The sequence below is a fragment of the Betta splendens genome, chromosome 17, assembly GCF_900634795.4.
Source record: "Betta splendens chromosome 17, fBetSpl5.4, whole genome shotgun sequence".
Classification (NCBI taxonomy): domain Eukaryota; kingdom Metazoa; phylum Chordata; class Actinopteri; order Anabantiformes; family Osphronemidae; genus Betta; species Betta splendens.
This window is the reverse complement of record NC_040897.2, coordinates 4111981-4139358: the sequence shown is the minus strand read 5'-3', so window position 1 is coordinate 4139358 and position 27378 is coordinate 4111981. Positions and strand designations below refer to the sequence as shown.

The 27378-nt window shown below is 39.0% G+C and overlaps 2 protein-coding genes across 11 annotated transcripts in view; both read right to left on the bottom strand.

Moving 5' to 3' along the window:
• The window catches only part of LOC114844607 (serine/threonine-protein kinase OSR1-like), a 31021-nt gene extending 22748 nt beyond the window's left edge, over nt 1–8273 (bottom strand). The window contains exons 1-3 of one of the 2 annotated variants that reach the window (XM_055503544.1): nt 8115–8273; nt 6814–6926; nt 6210–6318 (exon numbers count right to left, since the gene is read on the bottom strand). In XM_055503544.1, the coding sequence (XP_055359519.1) occupies nt 6210–6318; nt 6814–6828 (124 nt within the window). In that variant the 5' untranslated portion in view covers nt 6829–6926; nt 8115–8273. Of the gene's footprint in view, nt 1–6209; nt 6319–6813; nt 6927–7301; nt 7503–8114 lie in introns of those variants that run through there. The other variant, XM_029132103.3, reaches the window with a different exon arrangement.
• A 1639-nt stretch (nt 8274–9912) lies between these two features.
• Nucleotides 9913–27196, bottom strand: LOC114843959 (CTD small phosphatase-like protein). Of its 9 annotated transcripts, none has more exons than XR_008692965.1 (9): nt 26508–27195; nt 23388–23539; nt 23144–23176; nt 22194–22295; nt 21609–21665; nt 21145–21237; nt 20472–20657; nt 14840–20149; nt 9913–14743 (listed from the first exon to the last, which is right to left on the bottom strand). XR_008692965.1 is itself a non-coding variant. In XM_055503548.1 (9 exons), coding segments are annotated over exons 2-9 (750 nt in total). In that variant the 5' UTR covers nt 24133–24460; nt 26508–27196; the 3' UTR covers nt 9913–20023. The 9 variants fall into 9 exon arrangements, 6 of the variants coding, with proteins under 6 accessions (XP_055359523.1, XP_028986708.1, XP_055359524.1 ...); XR_008692966.1 differs by having other exon boundaries at nt 9913–14783; nt 14879–20149; XR_008692967.1 differs by having other exon boundaries at nt 9913–14735; nt 14879–20149.
• Between the last annotated feature and the right edge of the window lie 182 nt (nt 27197–27378).

Genomic DNA, 27378 nt, shown 5'->3' with positions numbered 1-27378 from the left:
TACATTAGCTTCTCTGCACCGACTGCTTGTGAATTGTAGGATAGAATTTAAAATTTTCCTACTCACCTACAAAGCACTTAATTATAAAGCTCCTTCTTATCTTAAGGACCTCATAGTTGCGATGTTGTGAGAGAATGCAAGAATCTGCGAGAGGCGGTGCGACACCGGCAGTAAACAACAGCTCGATAAACTATTCGCCAATAAATATATATAAATAACTACATCCTACAGACAACAACCAACCATCTTACCATTCTGGATAACACAGAAGAAAGTTTCTAGTACACTGACGAGTGCTTTAGTGCCTAGTAATGGGTAAAAAAGACACGGCTCCAAACAAAAGATCCCGTCTGTCTGACTCACCCGAGTCACCTGGAGTTGGCTTGGCGAATAAAAAAAATCACGGACATCTTGGAGTTCATAGAAAAAAAAACTAGAAAGTTTCGAACCCACATCTAATACTAATGGAACTTCTCCGCAGAGAGTTCCAGGCCCTCAGTGACTCCCTGGAATTCAGCCAGTAGCAGGTGGTTTCCCTCGCCACCGAGAGCGAAGCCCTGAAGGGAATGGTGCAATCCCTGACAAAGGATGTGGCTCAGCTAGCGGCCAAAAATAAAAGTTAAAAAAGAATCATTGACCTGCAGGCAAGGCGGCATTAGAGACAACATGGTTGTCTCGGGGATTCCAGAACAGGTGGAGGAAAATGCGGAAACTACTGTTAAAAACTTTCTCAAAACAACAGATGAAGCTTCCAGCTGATGTTGTGGATAACATGGCGTTTCATCGTGCTTATTGGCTCGGAGGAAGACAACCAGATGGCCAGCGCCCATGACCCATCGTTAACTACAGCGTCAACGATCAGTTCAGCCACTGCCGACTGTTCCCATCCGTAAAAAAGTTCATAGCGCAAGGCTGCATGGCTGTCATCAGCATCGACAAACTGTACATCAACAGAGAGCTCTACCGGGACCAGGAAGCAACTTTGTGACTGTACTAGCAGGTCGTACGTAACAAAAATGGTTTAATATAAAAGGTTTGTTATAAGAAAATAATAGATGCAAAGGTAACTAAGTGTTTATATCCAATATTCAAACTTGTTCTCTCTCGCAGATGTTTCAGTTAAAATGTTCAAGCTCATCACTTTCCTTCCACTCTAATTTTCCTTTCCTTTACTCTTTTTCCATCAACTACTTTCACTCCACACTGTGTACATCCTTCTCTTCTCTATTCTTCTCCCACGTTGTCAACCAGCTATGTAGCCTCCAGCAGCCACACAAACATCTACTGCACAGGCACAACATGTGCACATACGTTGAAAACACACAACTCAGAATACACAGGTACTCAAATTCAGTCACACACCTAAAATCTGTCACACTACATACTCACAAAACTAGTGATCCACAGCAGTCAGGTAAGTTATGACACCACTGGAATCAATGTGAAATCAATAAGGAGAAACGATTTAAAATATTTAATCATTTGAAAACCCTACACGCAGACATTGCTTTACTACAAGAAACTCATATTCCTAAAACTATAGATTACACTCTGGCATCAACAAAGTTCCCACATGCTTACTTAGCCGGTAACAATTCCAAACAAAGAGGGGTCGCCATCCTGATAAATAGAAAGATTAACTTTTTTCATAATGATACTATTGAAGATCCAGAAGAAAGATATATAAGCATTATTATCTTGATAGGAAACATTGAATATTGCATAGCTAATGTGTATGGTCTTAATGTGGATGACCCCTCTTTCTTTCTCTTTCACAGCTTCTTCACATCATTGTCTGCTCACTCTGGTTCCAGAGGAACTAGTGTCTAATTATCTGAGATATGGAATTTAAGGTTGTCATTAATCGTCAGTTATAATCACAAAAGAAAGAAACATTTGAAATATCAGTCTGTGTGCAATAAATCACTATACAAGTTTCACTTTTTTTAAATGGAGCTAGTGAAGAAGATCTACTTTTTGATATTCTAATTATATGACTATTGCCTGTACAGTGGTAACGGTTCAAAGTGACTAGGGTTTTTACTGCAGTACCGACGCGTCGCCATGGTGCAGCGAGTGCATCGCTGACTAAAGAATTTTAATCCTGCAGCCGGTTGAAAAAAATCAGGACGCTAGTCTTGTATTAACCACCAGGTAGCGCAGCGTTGATTAGAAGCCTCCAAAGCACTACAGCGTAACTGAGGTCCGACTGTTCATTTCTACCTGTAACACACATATATTACACCAGACCTATTTTACTATTAAGTTTTTACTATTAAGTATCTGTTGTGTGCTAAAACATGGGGAGTGTGAAGGGCAACAACTTGTTAATGGCTTAGTTAATTTCTGTTCACTGCAAAGTTATAATTGTTCTGTGTGGTTTAAAACAGGCAGTGCCACAGCAGCAACACGTTCTTGTTTTTATTCTCCTCAGCTTATTTGTGTCTTTAAATAGAAGGCGTCTCTTAAAAATATGTACACACCCACCGCTCTAACATCCGATACAACACATTGACTTCATATAATACCATGATTATGCGTCGCGGTTTAATTAATATAATTTGAATGCGCATGGCCAAGTAAAGACGTAGAGCGCAGTCCATCTGCGACTACAGCCGCTTATTTAGGTTTTAAACTTCCACAACTTGTTAATGAATGTTTTCCAATAGTCGTAGATTTTACGTAAATAACCGTAATAATCATAGGAATTTGTTTTACAGCAGTTGTCGGTCGTAATTTTGACAGGACGCCAGAAATCAGCAGATCTACAGCGACGCATTACAGCAACATGTTTGTTCCTACGCGTTTACTCTGTGTCTGCAGAACTGCAGTTTGACTTGTTTTGACTGTGCGTGTCATTGTAACTGAGTGGCTGAGAGACTTATTCGACCCGTGTACGTTTCAACATTTTCATTTCCCATCCGTCCATCCAGCCACTTTCACCGGCGTTTTTGTTTCTCTTTCGTTGAGCTGCAAACGGATTTTAATCAAAGCACCGCCTTACAAACCAATAAAACAGACAAAAATATTTGTTTTTTACAAAAAGACACGGAATTGGAGGTAATATGTTTTTATTGTTTAGAGACAAACGGAAAACAAAAAGACGTTCTCTCGTTACCTCTGCTTATAATTTGGTGGAGACATCAAACTCTTACACAAGCACGTGACGTGTTTCGGAGTCATGTGTCCAGACAGAGAGTGACCAATATACAAATGTATGGATGTGCAAATGCAGGCTACGAGAGGAACGGGGGAGTGGCGCTCTAGATGTAGCGAGAATTTGTTTTGACTGTGCGTGTCATTGTAACTGAATGAGTGGCTGATGTGACTTATTCGGCCCGTGTACGTTTCAACATTTTCATTTCCCCTCCGTCCACCCAGCCACTTTCACCGGTGTTTTCGTTCCTCTTGCTATGGGCGGCAAACAGATTTGAATAAAAGTGCCGCCTTACAAACCAATAAACCGAGCAAAAATATTTTTAACAAAATACACGGAATTGGATTTAAAACTGTTTTTTCGTTTAGAGAAAAACGAAAAACAAAAAACCTCTGCTTTTTATTTTTAATCGAAGCTCATCCGTGGATGGGTCGTGGGGCAGCAGTCTTAGCAGAGAGCTCCAGACTGCCACTCGAATGAAACACGAGATCAAATGATATGTGATGTGTTTCGTACGCATATGACTTGGATCTGAGTTCGCTTTTGTTTGTCTCATGTTTGCTCAGAGGCGCAAAGGCAAACTTCTCATCCCTCCCCTCCCCCGTAGAGGTGCATAGACATGCTAATGTATTGACTTTGCTACTAGAGCAAGGGTCCCAGAGCAGGGACACTGGGGGGAAGGGGAAACGCGCATCAACATGCAGGACAAAGATCTGCGTTTCTCTGCCTGCTACAGCCTCGGCTGCGTTGTGTTGTTAGTGTCCCTTTCATCTGTACAATATGAAGTGTGTTCCTACAAAGTTGACCAGCCGCTTTCAGAATCAGAATCGTTTTTATTCCCAAGGTTTGAACAGGGCAAACATTATTTTTATTTACAAAAAAAATTAAAACGTTCACATGTGATTTGCAAATGCTGCACTGAGCTCTTTTGCTTTGACAAGTTTTGTGTCTACATGAAAGCGGGCAGAACAACGTCCGAACCAATGAATACGTTTCCAGATTGACCGGTGATGCCGCACGGGTTGCTCTCAGTTACAGCAGCTGTTTGAAGCAGGGAAAAGCGAGTTAGCTGTCCTTGTCGATGCCTTGACAATGTTTTATCATCTGTTTATGGTTTTACAAGGCGTGATATGACGCTTACATTTGATCGTTGCTCGTATTCCATATAAAAGGGGACAAGGACTGAATAGGTATGCTGTTAATTGCTACGATCTTCTGTCAATAAAATATAAAATGTTAAACCCCTGAGCCCCGACTTTTATGTCTTCTTTGGTTTAAAAAACAAATGTTGAATGTTCTCAAATAATATAATATTGCCGTGCCAGTGTTTTTTTATTGAAAACGTGGGTGTTACCGGTGGCAGACCTCTGGTCTAGATCATCCTTATTAACTTTTTTAAATTGTAGTAGTGTAACCTTAGTTAGTATTCCTTTTTATTTTTTAATTTTATGTTTGGAAAACGTGGCATTTCAGCTACTGTGATTTTATTTGTAATTAACATTAGTTCCTACCTGCCCTTGTTGACGGGGGACAAGAAAAAAGGTGACGCACGTTGGGTGAGAGCGGCGTAAAAAAAAAAGTGTACATGTGCCGTACTGTCTTGCCGTGTGGTGCATTAAAGAAGAATACCACGTAAAGAAAATTGTAGCCCGTACCAACAGCAAGAAATCAGGGTTACAGTAGCTTGTCTGCCACAAATCGAACGCTGCACGCGGGAGGGCGCACCGTTCAGGTTCTTATTTTCGGTTTTGAACTGCCATAATTTGCCATAACTTACTTATGTTCATAACTATACTAAATACTATAACGCGACCAGCGGTTCATGGTCTTGACAATCCATGCACTAAGTAATACAACGTTGTCATCTCATGATCACGATGATGATGAGACGCTGTTTTTCCAATAATTAAAATTAAAAAACTGCTTCCACTCAGACTCGAACCCCGGACAAAAAGTTTTATGCCATGCGTCTTAACCACTAGGCCATCCAAAAACCTGATCATTGATTGTTCTACAAGAGGCTATATGACGTAAGCAACTACAATGTTTTAGGACCAACAGTGGGAGTCAATCGCCACCTACAGGCCAAAAGGACGTAACACACTTTTCCCGCAGTGCAAACTGGGCACTGACGCGGCAGATTTGAATCCCAAACACGGTGGGTGTAGACACTTTTACCGGCTGCCTCTGTATGTATTCACAATTTAGCCATCAAAACATATGGAAAAAAAAGAGAAATTGTTTAATACCTGTCTACTACAGTCACCTTTGTACATAAAAGGGTTAATTTCATTACTGAACACTCATTCAGTTTCAGGAGGAACAGTGCTGATCTCTCTTTTCTGCCAGCGCATCATAGTCTGGATGTAGTTTTGTTGTGGCAATTATCAGGAATGCTTTGGATTTCCCTACTGTATGCACTACTCTTACTCTAACATAATAATCTGGCAATGCACCAGTCATCTTGCTATTATATTATTATAGTATTATAAACCTTTGACAGTTTTCTTTATATATTACCTTTAAAAGCTGCAATGCACCGTTTACTTTCAACACATATTATTGCTGTCTGTAGTTCAAGAATTAGTATAGAAATTCATTACTAAATTAATAACCATTTACAATTTCTAAAAATAGTTACTACCAGTTAACTAGTAACTACAGTAGTTGCTTATTTTGAGTTTTAGTCTTATTTCCAGTTGTTTATATATTGTTAGATTTACTTTATAAAAAGACTATTTTCTATCTGATTACTTGACTAATCAACACAATAAATGATTTTTAATTTAATCGGTAGCTGCAGATGTTCTGATTTTACTCTTAAAGGTTATTATTAAGTAAATAAAGCACAGCAGTAAACAAAATGTATTTGTCTTTGTCACTGGATACACATGAAGGCATCCAAACATTAGTATTAAGTTCAAACCCTGGCCTTTAAAAGAAACATAAATAAATACCAAGTATGATAAAGTTTGAATGAAGTCTAAAGGTGTACTGTAGGTAGAAATAGCCCGTATGAAGTACAACCTAAATAAAGTAACTCAAGGCTTACCACCACTGAGAAGCTTCATCACAAGCCACAGTTCATCTTTTACCACAAAGGAAGTATAATAAGACACAATGTTTGGATGGTGGCACTGGCTCATAGCCTGGATCTCTTTCTGCAAAAAAGTGAAGATACACAGGATATGTACTATAAAAGGGCACAGGTGGTGTCACAAAACAAAATCAACCACATTGTTGTCTTTTAATGAGACAACAACATTCATGATATTAATATACAAAAGACATTTTGACACATTTAATGAACTATTTTAAGTTACAACATCAGACATTTTGTTCATATCTTAAAACTGTTTTTCTTTTGGATTGGACTACTGATTACACAAAGCAGTGCAGGTCATCAGTGAGGAAAATATTATGCTGCAACTTTAGGTTTACCTTTGTGTTTACAATCAGTGTTGACTGTTAAAATCCAATACTGTGGCATGATAAATATTTATGCAAACGGTATTGTTTCATTATTAATTATTATCAGTTTTGTAGAGAACCTGTTACTTTTGTTTTGACAAAAAGGTTTGTTGGTTATAAACACAGATAAACATAGTCATATCTCAATATGAGATACGGGCCCATATACTGCGAACGTTTCATACCAGGAGCTCATCCATGCTAGTTTGACACTTTTCCAGGTTGATGCGTTTAATGGCCACCTTCTCCTTTCTTGGTTTGCAGAACGCTGCCTGGACAACTGCAGTGGCTCCACTTCCTGAGAAAAACAACATTTATTTTAAGTATTTTAGGAAACACTTTCTTTCATTACGATGTGAGAGGCATTATATTAGTAAAACAAGATACATTTAGAATAAAATGTCAATGTAACACTTGTTCTGAGGTATTGTCCATGTCATGTGAACAGTTCACAATTAGCCATAATGTTCTCTTATTTTGAATAAAATAAGACTCGCAGTTCACAAAACACTGCTTAGCTTGCAAGCGAATAGATAGGTTGTATGACTGGTTGTTAACTGGACTTCTGTTAGCTCCAGACATGAAATGCTACTTGATTAGTTCTAGCTAGCAAACGACACCCATGGAAAAAAAAGATGTTAGAATGCAAATATTAGCAAGCTAAGCTACACACCTATGACCTCATTGAGTTCATAGTCATCTCTGTCGATTGACCAGGTTTGAGAAGAGAGGTCGTCTGTCATCGTGCCGTAATTCTAACGATATTTGAAAAGAATAACGGAAACGTTTATTCGTAATTACTCCATTCGCTTGAAATGATGTTGGCTAATATTCAGCTGACAACTCCTACCGCTTCTGTCAACACAACTTTACGCGAGACACTGACGTATGGTACTACGTCAGAATTTAAGCAGTGGAACGGAAACGCCGCCATCTTGAGTGTGGAAGGTCCCTGCATAAAGTGTAATTCATTATTCATCTGTAAAATGAACATTAGAATAACGTATTTTGATGGTCCGTGCATGGTCCATGCATGAAGTGCAATTCATTATTCATGTGTAAAATGAAAATTGAATAACGTCTTTTTATGCTGTGTTTCGCTTCCGTAAATCGGTAAAACACATTTGCGATATACTGATTTACTCATTCTCCTTTTCTCCCCTTTCAAAACGAAATAAGAAAAAGGGAAACCGGGGGCGGGGCCAGTCGACGGACTTTTACAATAAAACGCCCAAGAGCATTTGAAGCGCAACATCGGCAAATATTTGTAACTCTTGAAGGACTGCGGTTGTGTTTTGACACACACTGAGACCCACATTGTTAACATTAATCAACGTAACAATCATTTATCTAAATAATTTATTTAACCAAGCTATTTAACCAAGTGCTGACAACTGTCGATTACGTTACGACTCATGGCGTTTGCTAAAGGAATGACAGGTCAGTCAGCTCGCCACCGTCGGGTCACTTACAGAGGGTCACTTACAGAATCACCTGCCAACAAAGTTTTCGGGGCATCCAGCTTCATTAGACTGCAGCGACATCACGACCTTGTCGACACCTGATGAGGAAGAATTTAGCGCATCTGCGGTGTTCCGGTGATTTTTCAGTTTATGATGAGACTGAAATCGCGTCCTCCTGCTTGGCCGGTTGATGCTCTTATGCCCAGGAAGACACTCTAATGTTGTGGCGGTCTTTGCAAGTATTCTAAACAGTGATTTATAACAATTTATTTGTGGCTGTTAAGATATGCTCAATCATTGGACTTTCCGTCTCAGAGCCTGCTTTACCTGCGGGAGAATAACAGCCACTCAACCTGCCTCACAATAACTAAACTAATTGTGAGCCATGACTGCCCTAATGTGCATCGCATCATCTTCGTGAGGAAGATTCTGTGACAAAGTGTGTGTGATCAGATGATCCGTCACGCAACATCTCTACTGTACTGTATGTACAGAGCAGATGAGTGCCTGCAGAGGATCTTTTTATTTTCCACCACCTACCTTCGGTATTGGTTTAGTAGTCATCATACCTTGCATTGAACATCTTACTGTACGTGCAGATGACAGATGAATCAGAAACAACAGTGCATCCTGGAACACTGTGGGTTCACGTCTTGTAATGCAGTCCAAAATCATAGCTCTGCATGCTGTTGTTCTTCTGGGGTGTGGAAGGGATTTTGGCCAAAAGAGGACATTCGTGTCAATGATGACTGTCTCTCTGCCTCATATAGGTCATAGGACTGCATTACAAGAGGTGAACCCACAGTGTTCCAGGATGCACTGTTGTTTCTGATTCATCTGTCATCCTGATCTGAGGAAAACAGTCTGTAGGTCTTTTAGCAACTTGTTTAAAAAATAATTAAGCCATTGTTTTATATGTTTCTATGCTGATAGATAATATTACATTTTACATGTTCAGCCTTGAAGATGTTGAAGATTTTGTGAGTTGGCAGATTTAAACTTGGTAAATAAACATTGGTTAAAAAACATATGGGCAGTTCTGACTACAAATGTTTTGTGAAAAAAAAAGGACTGCTGCTTTATCATCATAAGAACATGCACGTAAGATGTTCAATGCAAGGTAGATAGATAGATAGAATACCTTTATTGTCCCGCGATGGGGAAATTACCATGTTGCACAGAGACATATAGACATATACACAGAAGAAATACCAGAATAATAATTATAAGAAATTAGAACTTAGACCTCCACAGATTATCAATATCATGTACATATAACAATGAGGTAAGGTGACTGCACCAAACAAAGTGAGTGAGATATTAAAGTGACTGGTGCAAATGCTCTGGAGATGTAGCGTGTGTGTGGCAGTGTGGTAGAAATGTGCACCATGTTATAATTGTTCATTATAAAATCTGACAGCAGCAGGAAGGACCTGCAGAATCTCTCCTTCCCACAGTGAGGGCGGATCAGTCTGTCACTGAATCTGCTCTCCAGGGCAGACAGTGTATCCTGCAGTGGGTGAGACTCGTGGTCCAGCATAGATGTGAATTTTGCCAGAACTCTTCTGTTTCCCACCTCCCTCACTGACTCCAGAGTGCAGCCCAGGACAGAGCTGGACTTCTTAATGACCTTATCCAGCTTCTTCCTCCCCTCTCTGTGATGCTGCTGCTCCAGCAGACCACGCTGTACAGGATGGCTGACGCCACCACAGAGTCAAAGAGAGTTCTCAGGAGTGTCCCCTTCAGTCCAAACGACCTCAGCCTTTGTTAGGGAAATTGTTAGTTCCCTTCGTAAATCTTAAATAAAGCAGACACAATCAGTTGAGACCTTCTTCAGGATTTTACTTGCAAGGAGTGAGCAGTTTACAGCAAAGGCAACTTCCTCTCACTGAAGAGAAGACAAGGATTCAGCTCATAATATGTATTGCATTCTGGGAGGTGCATAGTCACACAGTACGTAGGAAATATTCTCTGCACAAAGCAAGCATTGGGCACATCAGATAAGGATGCTACACACTGGTACTCCCTATTTCTTGCAGAGCAGAAGGGAGAAAACTTCAAGGCTATAGCACAGCTGACAAGGCTTGAGCAGATCAGCAAAATAAATTCCAACAATGTTTCAATGATTAAATGCAGTATTTCTCCAACATTTCCCTCCTGTTTAACATTGAAACATTTATTAAACAATCATGCATACATCAGAACAGCACAACTTCTTTCGATTTTCAGTGCAGTCATCATAAAACATGAAATAAATGTTGCAACGTCGTAGGCAGGGTCAGAAGCACAGAAGCACAATATGTACAGCTTAGCGTCCATTTCCGTCGACATCGTGGAGATCCTCTTCACAGTTATCGAGCTTCAAAGGTGTATAGAGTATTTGCCGAGAGTGCATGACTGCGCACACCCTGAGAAGGCCTTGATTCACCATCCTGATGATCATGGCCCTCAAACAGGGAATTACGCACAACACAATCAGCATCAGAACCAAAAGAATCAGTAGAATCGGTCCAAAAATCTTCATCAGAATGTCAGTCCATGTGCCAGACCTAAACCAATCAAACCAGGATTTGTCTTTCACTACATCAGCCGCCTGCACATTGGATATGTGCTGTAGGTCACGGAGTGCCTGTTGGGTGACCTTTGCGTCTTGGTCGTCTCCTGGAATGTATGTGCAGCACTTGGGGCCCACTATTGCACACACTCCACCTTGGCTTGCAGTGAGCAGATCTACCACCAGGCGGTCCCCCAACCATGGAAATAGGGATAGTGCCACTTTCTGGCCTGTAGTCCAGAGCTTCTTGTCCATGGGGACGTCTGATCCCCAGATCCGATCACTTTCCTTCAGATCAATCTCTCGCTTCCGTAGCCGTCCCTTGGAAGTCATCTGCTGTGGTGTTATCACGTAGGAGCCATCTGAAACATAAACAGGGGCACACCAACCTACCCAATTGGGTGGAAGATGCACATAGATTGTGTGCCTACAAACATAGTTGATATCAGACTGTGGGAGGGTCCCCATGAAATCAGGACCATCATAATAAGAGACACACTGAACCAGTAAAGTTAAGAGTGCTCTGTCTTCATTTAACAATACCACAAATTAGTGTGATACTGGTCAGGAGGTCTCTCCTCATCCTCGATGAGGTCAGGGAGTGGCCTAGCATCAATCAACAGTACAAGGGCAGTTAGTACAACTCCCGTGGCTGGACAGTGTCCCCTCATAGTATCTCCTTATGAGAATGTCCCCAAAGTGAGAGAAGGTACCGCTGGTTTCTTCACTGCTGTTGAGACGACCAGTGCTCTAAATGCTGCTGACCCCCTTTGTAGGCAGACTTTTCCCCTCCCTCGGTTGGGTTTTTTCTCACGGACAATACTACTCGGTTGCCTGTACCTGTTGCCTTTTGCAGTGTGTGTTGTGTATCCACCGGGAGATGCCTTCGACTTTGCAGGCTGTAGGTGTTGTCAGCGTCACTCTATGTGGGCCTCCCATCGGGGTGAGGTCCAGTTCTTGCGCTTTATGACTCTGATGAACACCCAGTCACCAACCTGCAGTGGTCCCTCCTGTGGGCAAGGCACATCTTGAAAAGCATTTTCAGAAAAACATTTCTTGTGATGTTTTAACACCTTTGACATATGGAAGGCATTGGAAGGGTTGTTAAATTTAAATATTGTTCTGATTTGCACAAATGGTGCATAGAGGAGATTATTACATAAATCACTGATGCAGTAGGTGAGTTAATGTAGCAATAGTAAGTTAACGGTTCTGATTATATAGTCTGATAGCAGCAGGTAGGAAAAATCTGTGTTGTCCGTTTTCACTATAAATTCGATCTGGTAACCCAAATCGTATTATATCTTTTACTAGAGTTTTTGCTACAGGTGGTGAATAATTAGTAGTTGTGGGGAACACCTTTACCCATTTGGAAAAAAGGTTAATAATTGTCAAACGATACTTTTTACATTGACACCTAGTTAATTCACAAAAATCCAATATGCAAATAATGAAATGGATATTCTGCTATAGGGAATGTTCTTCTTGTTTGTCGAATAATTCCTTTAGAGGTTATATTTAGAGCAAGTGGTGCATCGGGAACAACATTTTTTTAGAATAATTTGTAAATGCATAAGCTGTATAGTAGTTTGTTTTTTTATCCATACCATCCCCCCCGTTGAGACATGGCAAGGCCCACGTCTCAATATTGCTGCTCCTTTATAGAAGGATGTTGGTAGGACAGGTTCCCCTCGTCAAACATAGTAATAACTTTTCAGCAGTTTGTCCTTTGAGTCCATTTTTCTTTTCACTTTTGAGAGTGCAGTGCATCAAATGGCTATTTTTGCTGGTAGTTGTACTGCTTTTAACAAATTTTTCATTAATTTCATTCATTACATCTGCAATGTAGTCTTTCCCGTTGGATTTTCCCATTGACTGGTAAATATATGAATAGTTCATTGTGCGTATCTGCTATCAGTATAGATGGTAACTATCTGACCTGAGTTTGCATGCCTTAGTCAGTGCAATTATTTCTGCTGCTTGTGCTCTGTAGTGTGGGGGTAGCGGTTCTGCTTTCAAGGTCTCACTATCAGTCAGAACCACACAGCCACTCTGCGTTTTTCTAGTTTCAGACTTTGTGCTTGGTCCATCCACAAAGACAAATACAGAACCAGGTATTGGGTTGTCCTGTAAATCTGGTCTAGGTTCTCTACTTTTGAAAACTTTATTTGGATCAATTTTTGTTCACTTTGTTTTAAATATTTAAGTTCTTTCTTCAACAGTTGCAGTTTGTTTTTACTGACCTTGTGACTGTTCTCTGGCCGAAAAGAAAGAAGTGCTACAGTATCTTTCCTGCATTCTTCTTCAGTCTGTGACGCTACCAGAATATCATCTGCGTACAGTAATATCTGACTACTGTGTGGGGGTGTAATTTCAGCAAAATTTGCTGGCATACACTAGTCGGAAACTAGTCGGGCTTTTACAATAACCTTGGGGTAGCCTGGTGTATGTGTATCGCTGACCTTTGTAAGTAAACGCAAACAAAATTGTGAACCTGGGGGAACTGGGATGCTACAAAAGGCATTATTAATAATGCGTTGCAAGCATTCTTCATTGCATAGCTGTGAGCATTTCTGAGTCTAAGCATAGCAAGCATTCTTCATTGCTGTTAGCTGTGACATCATCAGTGAGTGTGTCTGCGTGTGCGTGTGTGTGTGTATCTTCATTGTGGAGTGTGTCAGTGCATTCACCTCCCTCCTCAGTGTTATCTACACTGGTACTGGAACCCCATCGGCCTCTCGCCCATCACTTTGCTCCAGCATAATCATTCTGTGGACAGTCAGCTGGTCTGTGGCCTCAGCCATGCAGTATGGGCTGCGTCTCTCTGCCAAACCTAAAGCACACTGTTGCTCATTGTTCATTTCCTCTAAGGTGGGCTGTGGGCACAGTCTGGGTTTTCCAGTTCAGAGCTATTCTCTCTCACACCGTCATTGAGCTGTATTCACACTTTTATTTTGGATTCCAATCATAAACTCTGTTAACAACCTCATGTGCAGGTTTTCCTTTTTGCCAAATATGGTTAGGGTAATTTGTGGGTAATCATGCAGTCTTACACATAAGTCAGTGCCAATAGCATCCTTCACTGTCTACAGCAAACATTGTTGCTTTTGCTTCATTTCATTGATTTGTATTCAATATCTGAACATAGACTGTTAGTTTCATACATCACATAAAGTATTTTAACAAAAAGGAATTATAACAGAATGTTAATATTCGTGCACCACTTCCACAACATTCCATCTAATTAATCAATGAGCTTGTTCTTTCCTATATTTTAATTGACGCATGCCTTTATATTTAAGCACATCAATTATATTATTTTTGTTCTATTATAGGTTATTTTTTATATTAATATAAAACAATTATTAAATTATATCTATTATATAGTTTCTATTATATTTCTATCATTTCATTAATATTTTTTATGTCTTCACTTAATTTATTCCATAGTTTTACACCACTTTAGTGTTTATTTTGAATTCAAAATCTTGTTATGCATATAGCATGAATTTTTAACTGGTCCCTTTATTATATTCCCCATCTCTTTCTTTAAACAGTTTTAGTTATCACTGTTATTTTATCCACCAATTTTTTACACTTTTTTTTTTTTTTAAATTTCCATCAAATCCCAATTTCTTTTTCCACTGTGGTAAGTTTTATATATATTATTATAGTCGACTAAGAATGTCTTTTAGACATGTATTTCGAATCACCTTCAAGGTTTTCACCCTTAGTGTTCTTTAATTTGCTTCACTACGAAGATTGAGATCAACGATCAGTCACAGTGTTCACAGAGATCATCGACTGTGCCAAGCTTCTACAGGAACTAGTTTCCTGCGGACACAGCTGTCTGAGCAAACCAACCTCTCAATTTTGATCTCAATCAGACACACAACACAAAAGGTCTCTGAGACTTCCTCTAAGAAGTTAAAATTCACTTAGAGACTGACAAACAATAACACTTATTTATAGTCTGATTTACTCCAGCTGATTAGAGTTTACGTTGACACCGTCAGGTTTCCACTCTGCCGCTGCTTCAATCAGACAAACTATCATTAATCTATTTTACGAGGACCCCGTCCTCTTTTACCTCGTGACCTTGTCACGGAACTTTTCTGAAGACCCAGTCTTCTTTTACCTCGTGAGCCACTCACGGAATTCTTATGAGGACCCGGTCCTCTTTTACCTCGTGACCTCGTCACGGAACTTTCTGAAGACCCAGTCTTCTTTTACCTCGTGAGCCACTCACGGAATTTAAGATACCTTAGGATTTACTCTTTTCATACTCGCCTGATCTGTGTCCTGGCCCTGGTTCAGGATCCCGTCACCTCGCCTCGTCGGACCACCAGCCGACGTCTGACCTGGGCAGGAATTCACCTCCCAGGATTTTCTGCAGGTTCCAAACCTGGCTGTGCACAGACTTCAGTCGCCGACTCGATGTCCCGGCAAAGAGAGGATCTTGGGATCCCGGACGAGCCCCCAATTATGTTAGGGAAATCTTAAATAAAGCAGACACAATCAGTTGAGACCTTCTTCAGGATTTTACTTGCAAGGAGTGAGCAGTTTACAGCAAAGGCAACTTCCTCTCACTGAAGAGAAGACAAGGATTCAGCTCATAATATGTATTGCATTCTGGGAGGTGCATAGTCACACAGTACGTAGGAAATATTTTCTGCACAAAGCAAGCATTGGGCACATCAGATAAGGATGCTACACACTGGTACTCCCTATTTCTTGCAGAACAGAAGGGAGAAAACTTCAAGGCTATAGCACAGCTGACAAGGCTTGAGCAGATCAGCAAAATAAATTCCAACAATGTTTCAATGATTAAATGCAGTATTTCTCCAACAGCCTTCTTAGTAGGTAGAGTCTGCTCTGACCCTTCCTGTACAGTGCGTCTGTGTTGTTAGTCCAGTCTAGTTTGGTGTTAAGGTGAACACCCAGGTACAGTCCAATCTCTCTGGATGTTCATTCCCTGAACGTTCACTAGAGGAGGGGGTGTAGACTGACATCTGCGGAAGTCCACCACCATCTCTTTTGTCTTCCCTGCATTGATTAGAAAGCGGTTCTGCTGACACCAGTCCACAAAGTTCTGTGTCAGTTCTCTGTACTCTGCGTCATCATCGTCAGTGATAGGTCCAACAATTGCCAGAGTCATCTGAGAACTTCTGCAGAACACAGCCAGATGAGTTGTGTCTGAAGTCTGCAGTGTAGAGGGTGAAGAAGAAGGGGGCCAGGACAGTTCCCTGTGGGGCTCCCACACTGCAGGTCAAAGTGTCTCACAAAGATGATGCGATGCACATTAGGGCAGTCAAGGCTCACAATGAGTTTAGTTATTGTGAGGCAGGTTGAGTGGCTGTTATTCTCCTGCAGGTAAAGCAGGCTCAGAGACAGGAAGTCCAATGATGGAGCATGTCTAATCAGCCACAATAAACTGTAATAAATCACTGTTTAGAATACTTGCAAAGATCGGCACAACATTAGAGAGTCTTCCTGGGCATAAGAGCATCAACCGGCCAAGCGGGAGGACGCAATTTCAGTCTCACCATAAACTGAAAATCGCCAGAACACCGCAGATGCGCTAAATTCTTCCTCATCAGGTGTCGACAAGGTCGTGATGTCGCTGCAGTCTAATGAAGCTGGATGCCCCGAAAACTTAGTTGGCAGGTGATTCTGTAAGTGACCCTCTGATATCGCACTTCATGCACGGACCTGCACGGACCCAATTAGTTAGTTTCACTGTAATTACTCACAAACAAATGCCATACAATTGATGTAGAACAATTTAAGACATTGTTATTCTAGGAGTTCAATTCATTTTGTTTAATCTGTGTAAAGCATCTCCAAACAATACATTCAGAATAAACAAGAACAATACAATGAGTCATTTGTTATTTATGTAAATAGAACGTGTTGGTCAAAATAATGCATTCTTTCTTGGAGAGCACGCTTACATTACAATCTATTGCTAAGAGGAATTTTAAAACAGTGTCTGAGCCAGTGTTGCCAGACATACAGTAAAATAACAATTATATTCATATGATATATGAATACTTTTTAAAATGGCCAACCGACATCTTAATTTTTTTTTACAACTACCAATCACATCAGAAGCGTTCAGTTCATGTTTGCACAGCTGCACTGAAACTGCAACAGTGACATACAATTCTAATCTGACCCTAATTTGACTCCATAAAAAAAAGTACTACTAAAAAACTATTAAACGAAAAGTCTAGCAGCACAGACATTACACTGGTAAGAAAATCAGGCTGAGCATGTTTACCTAGTCACTTTATCAGTCTGCCTGGAAATTAGATCCTACATTTTAGAAGGGGTCAACTTGTTCCTGGGAATGAGACTGTGCCGCATTGCAGTATTGGTGTCAAATTTCTGTTAAAATAATTCTGTAAAGATAAAATATATTGAACTGTAGTGCCTTAAGTTATTTCCTTTCCTTTCCTAAATATACACAGAATAGCTTTGTTCCTAGTGTGTGTTTGTATAATTTTTAGAAACATTGGTCTGACCATAAGGAATGTTACAAATAATTTCGGAAGTGGGATCATAATACTTGGTGGTCACTGTCTACAGTAACCACCGAACCGAACTGACTGATGTAGATGTGAAGCCCTTCTTAAAAAGCCTCATTATTTCAAATGTAATTACAAACTAAACAAAAACTAGGACATTGTCAAATACCCACAGAATTTGAGACTAATGTCTCAACTTTGCGATGTAAGGAAAAATGCCAACTGTTCTAATACGTAGAATGTATTATAAATTTTTATTCGTGATTTTTGAAATGAAAAATACATAGGTAAAAAAGACTGAACCAGTGACACCATCGTAAAGCGATGATCTTTGACTTTATTCCTGTACCATTCAACAATTTGAAGAAAATACATGAAAAAAGTCTTTCCATAACGCAATTTATTACGGAAAGAAAAAATAAGGCTCAAATTAACAACACAATGACAACAAAGTGTTTACAAAAGTGACTAACACAAGTGTTGAAGAACTTTGGCGTTAAATTAATGCAAAGGTTGAATGTGATTTGAGTCAGGTGATACACAAAAGAAAAAAAAGGTAAGGAATTAAAAGGATCTGTGTACATACAAACACATGTGCACACACACTCAATAGGAAACATGAGGCCTGACTGAGAATTTTTACCAAAGGCAAGACAGGGGGACATTACACACATGAAAGACAAGGAACAAAAAGCTGGATACAGGGTGTAATATGCAACTCCCCTCCCCCAAATACTGATAAAAGGCAGATACAAAAATATCAGAAATATACATTTTTTGAGAAAGGTAGTCATTAAGAGGTGGAGATTACTTGACCAAATGCTTTTTAGAAATAGACCTTGTCATTAAAACCATTATTATGAGCATTGTGAATACTCATCAACATCAACTCTTGACACTTAATCTGCCTGAGGAGCAGCCTTTAACTGTAAAAAATGTGAGAGTAGATGTTCTTAATACTAACACTATAATTCACAATAAAGCAAAGAACATTTTTTGAGATAACAATTTCTGGATGGCACCGCAAAATATTTCATGCTTCACTGCTTCATTTTATTATTCAACAGTGTTAATTTACCTGACCACATTGGGTCTACATACATGGTCGGGTCAATAAAAAAATACTAATTAAATAATGTAATAACACTTAGATGTGACACTAATAATCATAAACATTGATTTGTGCATCTACAGTGCAGTGACCCTGTAGTGTTTAGTTAGGAGCTAACGCCCTAACATACGTGCTGTCTGTCTCACAGCAGGGGCAGGACTAAGCACCCATATCGAGATTTGGAAAGGGTCTACTTTATTTTCTTCCACATCAAAAGCATGTAACTATAGAATTGGAGACATAGCAATATTCATTCATAAAACATGTCATTTGGATATTCCAATAATTTCAAATCTAAGTTCCTGGATCTGATAGGGGAAAAGATGAACACTCAACATTTTAAAACACTGGGGTTTTCAGGCCAATCAACTAACTTCGTTAGGGCTTTAAACAATTAAACTAAAACAATGAAACAAAAAGGTTATTGCCATAGTAGCTAATGCTGCAGCATTTGATTTATGTGGCTCCTCTCAAATGTAGGCACTGAGGTGAAGAGTTGAAGAGTCTGGGAAGGTAAACACCACACACCACAATGATGTGCTTTCAACATGGTCCAGACTCGACCCAACACTATCCTACATTATTGTATATTCCTTAAATACACAAAATCCCGTGAAAAAATAAAAACACAGAACTCAACCCATTTGTTGTGAGATCCCAGACCATGTGACAAAAAGAATACCTTTTTAACTATGTGCACTTCTGGAGAAAGATCATCCCTCCAGGGCGGAGCTACACCACTTATCGGATGAGTGTGACATGACAAAGGACAAATTAATGTGACATATTTGTCAAAATAATTAAAACCTTTAATGCTATACTTGCCATTATGCGATAACAGTTATTGATGATAAGATATGAAGTTCATCCAAAATATTTTAAATTTTGGCAAGAAAACGGAGAGTAACATCAGTAAGAGAAAAATAAAGGGCACAACTGTATGACCTTTCAGAACAAATCAATCAGACGCAAGTAGGTACTGTACTTGTAACCCAGGCATGATGTTCTCAAATGCAAGTGTATTTCTTCCTAAAATACATATGAAAGCAGAAAGTCACAACTATATAATGGCACTAGCATACTGTACTTTGGGAAAAACTGAACACTATGGAGAAGTAAAACATGATCAGCCCCTCCCCCAGAAAACCTCAAAACTAAGGTATAACTTTTATATAAAGATATTCCAGTGCTATAAAGCATACTGTCTGTGAAAAGACTTAAGTACTCTGGAAATGCCATGTACAAAATATCTCCCCATATAAACAACACTCACACAAGGCACTTCATCCAGTTAGAAAAGAGAATCACAGTCCTTTTAACCACCAGAAAACTGCCTGCATAGCAACAATATGAGGACAAAATCTGCCATGAACTTTGTGTGGTACCACAAAAGAGGAGAAATTTGTTGTAAAATGAGCACTTCAAACTTGGTTGTTTTGAAAAAACTAAACAAAATATCAGAGTTCATCCTTCTTAGCATTTTGTCCTCAATGTTATCAACTTTGGATTTTTTGTGAGTTTCGTGAGACTCTTTACTCCTGGGATATTAAATGTTTTTTGTCATGGCATTCAGACAGCAGGAGATAAGAGCAAAGATGGGATTACAAAAAAGTTTCCACAGTGAGACTCCAACATGTCCACTTGAGGCAAGACAAGAAGGGTGTATGTGTGAAGATCTGCCTTAGTCTGAAAAATCTTGTTGTTCAGAAGGGCAAAAATTTACTGTTGTTAATCCTGCTACCTGCTCCTTAGATTTTGCAGGACACCATAAACCTCGTCTTCTTTGCTGAGTCCCTCAAAAAAAGGCAGCAGTTCCAACAGCTCTGTGTCATTCATATCGTCAAACCATGATTGGACTGGGACCTGAAGAAAAAATAAATTGGAAAAACAATAGGAAAAGGAGTTTGTATCACCAAAAAAACAAATTATTATTATTTTTTTTAACAATAAAAAAATGACTTTTTTTGTGTTGGCACAGTCCAGACAGAAAAGAAAGGAACAGTGTACTGTTCTAAACTAAATGTTGTTTCAAAGTTCAAAGTCTATAGTGAATTGTATAGTAATGTCAAAACATGATTCTGATGTAGTAGAGAAGAACAATTAACATGATCAAGATAATAATTCAGAACGGACAAAAGTATCATCAGACTGTTCTAGACAGATTGGATCTAGTGAAGGAACTCACAGCATTTTCTGGGTGAAAAATGTAAGAGGCAGGTGAATTGTCAACAATGATGACGTTGCTAAGTTCTCGTCCCAGCCGGCTGAGATCTTTTACATAATTGCCTCTGTGAAAAACACAAGATTCTCTGAAGAGGCGCGCTCTAAACACTCCCCACTGGTCCAGCAGGTCTGCCACAGGGTCTGCATACTGCCCAAGTAAAACAAAAAGAAAAATGTTACATATCGTCATAAACAAATATTAAGCAACTCCTGAATTCAGTGCAAACTATATCCAACACTGATGCCATGTTATAAAGAAGATACAATTTCAAGCACATTTTTTTCAACACGCCTCAACTAAAATAAATGGGAAGACTACATACAACAGTATTTTTCAGAAACTGAAGCATTAACAAGAAGGGTCCTCAGGAAAATACTACTCTGAAACTCTGAAGACTACTCAGAAGTCTAACACATAATAAATCGTCTGATACTATTTAATATTTAAACTTACCATTGCATTATGGACTAAGGTGTAAAAAACATGAACAGCAAAACAGAGAATGCGTGAACATTTAGACAATGAGCAGATGAAGATTATAATCCAAAAAAGGACACAAAAATTGACCTTGTTAGAGCCACTGTGGTTTTACAAGAACATAAATGAGATAAAAACATGGACTGATTTAACACACCTTAGCAAGACTTGCTGTAAACAGCACACATTCAAAAAGCTTTCCCATCTTTTGAAGGAACTCATCCACGTGGGGTCGTTTCAGCACATACACCTGCAAAACAGATCAAATTTTGGGCCTATTTGGATTTAAGAATATACACTGGATCACAAAAGTGACAACCTCTAACTCATAGTATTAGGATCTTTTGAATACTGTCACAGAAACACACACATGCCTTAATTTTCATAAATCTCCAATAGATAATAAATCTCATTTGCACAGTGTAGACATTTGCACAAGTCCAGCAGCTGCCACCCAGTGCAAGTAATCATGAACAGGCCAACCAGGATACATACAGCCTATCCTGGATTACTTGAACTGCATCACAACCAGTCTCTTCAGGATCTTCATATAGGTACAAAGTGGCCTTCTTTGTGGTAATTTTATACGGGGTATAATTTAATCTTTTGTGTATACTATACCTGATGAAGGGTACCATCAATTTCCACTGGAACAATAAAGTCAGCATTGCTGATTGGCTGCGAGGAAAAACACAAGTGAATCACAATTTTATTAAAATATGTAAAACCACAACTTTCCAGCAGAGGTCCTACTAGCCACACATATTGGGCATTTAATTTTGATAGAGGCAAAATTGCAGTACTATAAGGCATAACTTCTTGTTTTTGCTACATCCTCTGCCATCTTGCTAACTTTACTGTTTTCACACTGATCTAATTTAACACTGCTTTGATTTTCTACTTTCTAATATGGGAAGTATTACAACAAGGATTACTTTAAAAGGAAAAGGCTTACCATGTTTTTTTTAAGGCACTTAAAGTCCTTGTTTCCAAATAAACACGTTTGCAAGAGAGTTGACCAGTTGGCCAATTTTTTAAAATAGCATCAGACAAATTCCTGAGTTTTACTTGACAGACTTCATGTAGTAGCTGCCATGGAGCAGCAGTAGAGTCGACAATCAAAGTAGACAAAAAAACCCACTTTAACCAAAAGCAAACGAAAATCAAAAGTGGCAAACCTCAATTTGAACTCAATCCTCATCTTACCTTAAAGGAGCTGTGGACAAGTGTCTCATCCAAGTCAATTACCACACACTTTTTGCCATAGTCTGATATTTTCATCTCTGGTAGGAGGTATTTGGCAGGTGGCTGTGGCAAAAACAAAGAAAATAGCACAAAACATACTGAGGGAATGTGACTGTGTTGGGGTGAAAAAAAAATACTAGGAGCTGCAGAATGTTAAGATAAATTAATGTATAAGGCTGAAAAGTCAACACCATGTTAGAAAGGGCATATTATGGAAAATGATGTACAGTAACTAAGATAAGGCATATCTGACATGATGCATTTATTGGACTTATAATTTACTAATGGTATGGGCCTGAAGGTACAAGCAGTGCTGCATGAACTCCAATGACATGAGATGAACCTAAGGAATTGAGCTTTGGTTACTGATTGTTGATTTAATATTCATGCTGAGAAAGAAAGACACTCATCTGATTTAAATAAATCTGTAAGAATCCAGCTCCTGAGCATAATAATAAAAACAGAAACTTTTTTGAGCCCAGCAGTGTCTGAAGCATTTGACCCACGCCCTGGGGGAGAGTTGGACAGCTAGAATGCAGTGCCCAGGGAGCTAGCATGAAGTGTCTTGCTCAGTTGCACGCAGTTGTTGAGGGTTATACCTCTCAATATTATACAATTGCATGTAGAGGCTAAATAAAATTTATTCACTTCTTGGATAGAGGGTTCTTTAGGCAATTAATAAAAATTGTTTTTACACTGTTTTTATATTTTCCAGTTAGTTTCCGATTACTAGTAATTGTAAAAGGAAACATCTAAACCCATTATAGATCCACATAGCCAGTGCTATGATGGGCTGAAAATTAACTACAGCACGCTAACAGAGAGCACCAGAGCCACACAGAGAGAATGTCCCAGCATCAGTACCCTCAGCTTGCATGCAAAGAAAAGGGTGAAAAAATTTAAGTACATACACAAAGAACAGGGATGACCTCAACCTGATCACACTACAACATAAGAGATGGACACAGAAAAACAGGGTGAGGGGGGTAGGTAGACAAGTAGAAAACTAAAAGCATTGTAAAGAGATAAAAAACCAGTCCACTACTACCACTATCACCAGACACAATATCCAACAGATAAATACAATAATGCCACAATTATTTCTGAACTTTTAAAGCTACAAAAAAGTTAGTATCTAATGGTGGAGCTGCTCACCTTGGGAGGCGATCCATTCTCCTCAACAGGTAGAGGTAGGGGGCTGGTGTTGGTAGGTGGTGTCTCCACATTGTAGTTACGGAAGCAGCACAAAAATGTGCTAAAGATGCTCTGATTCCTCTGCTTTTTTAAGCTGCTATTTGACTGAGACACTGTGCAAAGATCATAGGTGAGTATAAGAGCGCAAGCTGAACGAATGGCTATGCCAATTTACTCAGTATAAAAATACAGAAGGTAAAGCTGAAACGTAGTTATTTACATTATAAGCAAGCAGGATGAATACAGGGTGAATAAAATTCTCGATAGCAATTGAGCAATAAGAATATAAGATTAGCATTTTATTATAGACTGCAGCTTGCAGATGGGCATTTATTATTAACATAATGAAAGGCATTTCCATCCTACACTTACAATGAAATACTGTCATTGATGAAAATCTATCTTAAGTGTAAATCCAAAATAGGTAAAAAATATAACATCAGTGCTTTCGATTATGAATAACTAAAATAACATAACCTAGTGACTCTTCTGAGGCATGCACTGTAACTACAAATAAATCCAAAATAGTAATAGTATAATACTAATAATATAGTAAACGTCCTCTAGATCAAGGAAATGCTAGTCTGGGTCTGGCATTATTCACCAAAGTAATTTTATTCATCAGTAAATTCAGAACTGTTTTTCAGTATCAAATACCACATTAAACTACTAATACTTTCAAATATATACGTTAAAATTACATACTTCTTTATTAGGTGAGAGCTTTCTTGTAAGTATGCACCACTGCCAACCTTGACAAGATCAGAAGGGAGAACAACTGTGATACAGTAGAGCGGTTTTGTGTTGTTAATTATGGCTGTTGTGTGTGCAGCACACTGGTCTATGCAGTCAGAGATGGAAGCCGCAACCTGGTCATTGGGTGAAGGTAGGGGTGGCTGACATCTGCCCAAAATAGTGGCATTGGCAACCCTCAACTGGCTAAACGCGGCTTTCTCGGTCTTCCTTTGCACTGCTCATGGTATTGGTTGCACGCACATAAAAATCTTATTATTTATATTAAAAATTCCAATACCCTGTGAAAATAAGAAAACTTAAATTAGCTTTAACTTATTTGAAAACACATTTAGGTTAAATCAGAAACCTAAGTGTGCATGTTTTGCTACTTTTTTGTGAGCGATTTATTTTAATAGCAGAGACCTTTTTTTTGAGACATTCTGAGGTAAACCAGCTGATATTACTGCACATGCTCCAGAAGAGCATGCGCTGTGTTTACCTTTCGTGGAATTTGCAATCACAGATATATTGTCATAAATGACAGTATTTTATTGTAAGAAAAGTATTGAAATGCACATCATTATGCTTACTCTAATAAACGCTCCTGTCTGCAAGCTACAATTATGAATATGATGCTGTATTTTTTCCTTATATTGTCATAAATATTGATATTTGCAAATCTTGAAATATCAAGCCACAAAGAAACACCCCCCCCCCCCTCATACAAATATGGAGGGGGTAAGTGTATATGACTGTAGTAGTATGTGCATAGTTTCACCACCACACACTGTAGTAATCACCATCACTTACTCCCATATACCTGCACAAACAATTTCCTATGATGGCACACGTGTTTGAGTCACACAAAATCCATCAGAGGACTACCTGAAAGACTTAGATTATCACATTACTAATGGACGGACAGGTGTGATGTGAGATGTGATACTGATACACCTACTCATCCATGGGTCTGGGTATTCTGAAAAGTGTCTCATCAAACCAATGGGGAAAAAAAGAATGGGAAATAGTTTACGTAATCTTGATTGTAAGTATGTAAGGTTTGCTGTAGACCACTCAAAGTGTGAATGAAGAAATAAATAGGCAAGCAACGATAGATTTATTCATTTGCTAGCACTATGTCCTAGTGGAAACCAGTACTAATTCTTTAGCTTCCAAAGTTGAGGTTTTATCCACTAGACTGCAGTTACTGCCCTTTAATCTCAGCAGTTAAGGGGACACTGGAAACGTCATGTTTCCTCGGTTTCACTAAATCATTACTGTTAAGGCAACAATTAACATTTCATTTAAAATGTAGTGTTAGCTATACGTTTGTTGAATCTATTTATAAGTTACTATATTTTCCTATTGCATCTTTAAGCTGCACTACTTGTCTAGTTAACCTTGGGACATCTTCCAGTGTTTTTACTGTTGCATGTTTTAAGGGCACCATAATACAGGCATTAGTGAGTGTATGTACTTGTTAATACTTAATATTATAATCTTCCACGAACCATGAAAATCTGCTTTTCTGTCCCTTACTACAAGACATCTGATCTTTGATCTACCTGGACATAAGACATTGCATTATCGCTTCATTTCATATTTTAAACCTACAACACTGTAAACCCATTCACAATTACTGTTTATCTAGCGGTCATAAGTATACTACGCTTCATAATTGTCGCCATTTCAAGAACTATTTTTACTTTTTTGTCATTACACCATTTTCAATATACTTGCTTTATTTTTAACTATTCTCATCAGGCAAAGATCTTTCACTTTGTATCTGATGTTTATTCATTTCTCCCTTATTATGGCTCCTAATTTTTAAAACTATTTTCTCTTGTCTATAGTTTACCTTGGTGTTTATCATATTTTAAACCAATCTTCAGTTTACAAAGTATGTGTGTACATTCCAGCTCTGTTACTGCCTACATGCCCATTCTCACCACTAATTTCCACATTTATTCAATTGAAGCCACAGAGTTAGTTTTTAAATTAAGAGTTTTCTACTGGACTTAAGAAAGTCAAGAGATGTTTTTCTAAAAGCAAAAAGAATCGCCTTAATCGACAACTAATGGTTGATTTTCCTTCAGCCCGCGTTGAAACCACACGTCTTATCACTGGAGCGTTTATAGTGTGCAAACTCATAGCATAGCCGCTATGCTACTCCTATAGTTTGTTTGGAAAAGGCCCTGCGATAAACGTGTTGCTTACAATGTTGGAAACCGTTATTTTTTTACTACTACAGCAGTTAGCAAGTGCAAGCGTAAGGCTAATGTCAGTGAGGAAAAGTAATTAACCAGCTAGCAATACTCGCCCACCATAAACAAGACTTTTTCTTACCGTTTTCCTGGTTAAATGATATCACTTCCTCCTCCTTCGAATTGGAAACTTGAGTTATTATAGACATGTGGTCCATTTAGACGTGTGGTTGTTACCGCTTTGGTTTCCACAGCGTTACTCGAAATAGCGCGCTTGAATTGTTTGTTAGCTAACGTTACTATTAGCTAGCTGTTTAAGAGGAGGATGACCAGCTAGCCTCACAAAGCCAGGCAACGGTCCGAAGTGTTATGGCAGCGATTGCAGCCAGCCAACTAGCACGGTGGTGAATGGACGTTAGCGAATGGCTGTCATGTATGGCTCTCAACAAAACATATTCGTTGCAAATATATATTTATGTAACAGCACGTGTCCAAAAACAAAACACGCGACTCTGAATAGCTAACCACTTGATTTAGCAAATTTATTTGTTTAGCGAGTTAGCTAGGACGCTCTATTCGTCCAAAATGTGAGGCCGCGTCTGAAACAACGTTAAAAACCTTGGAAAGCTCGTCGGCAGATTGATTTGTCAAAAAAAAGAGACAAACGCAAAGTTGGTCAACATTAACTAACACTACCCGTTATACACTTCAGATCTACTGGCCGTTATTCTCTACAGAATGGAAGCTTCATGTATTTTGACTTGAATCTGAAGCGAGGCACTCGCAGTGGGAGGGAGCGGTTTGTGTATGTGAAAGATTGCCCCAGGCAGGCAGCACACTACGTTGCTCAACCCTCAACTGGCTAAACGCGGCTTTCTCGCGCTTCCTTTGCACTGTTCATGGTATTGGTTACACGCACATAAAAATCTTTATTATTTATATTGAAAATTCCAATTCCCTTTGAAAATAAAAAAACTTAAGTTAGCTTTAACTTATTTGAAAACACATTTAGG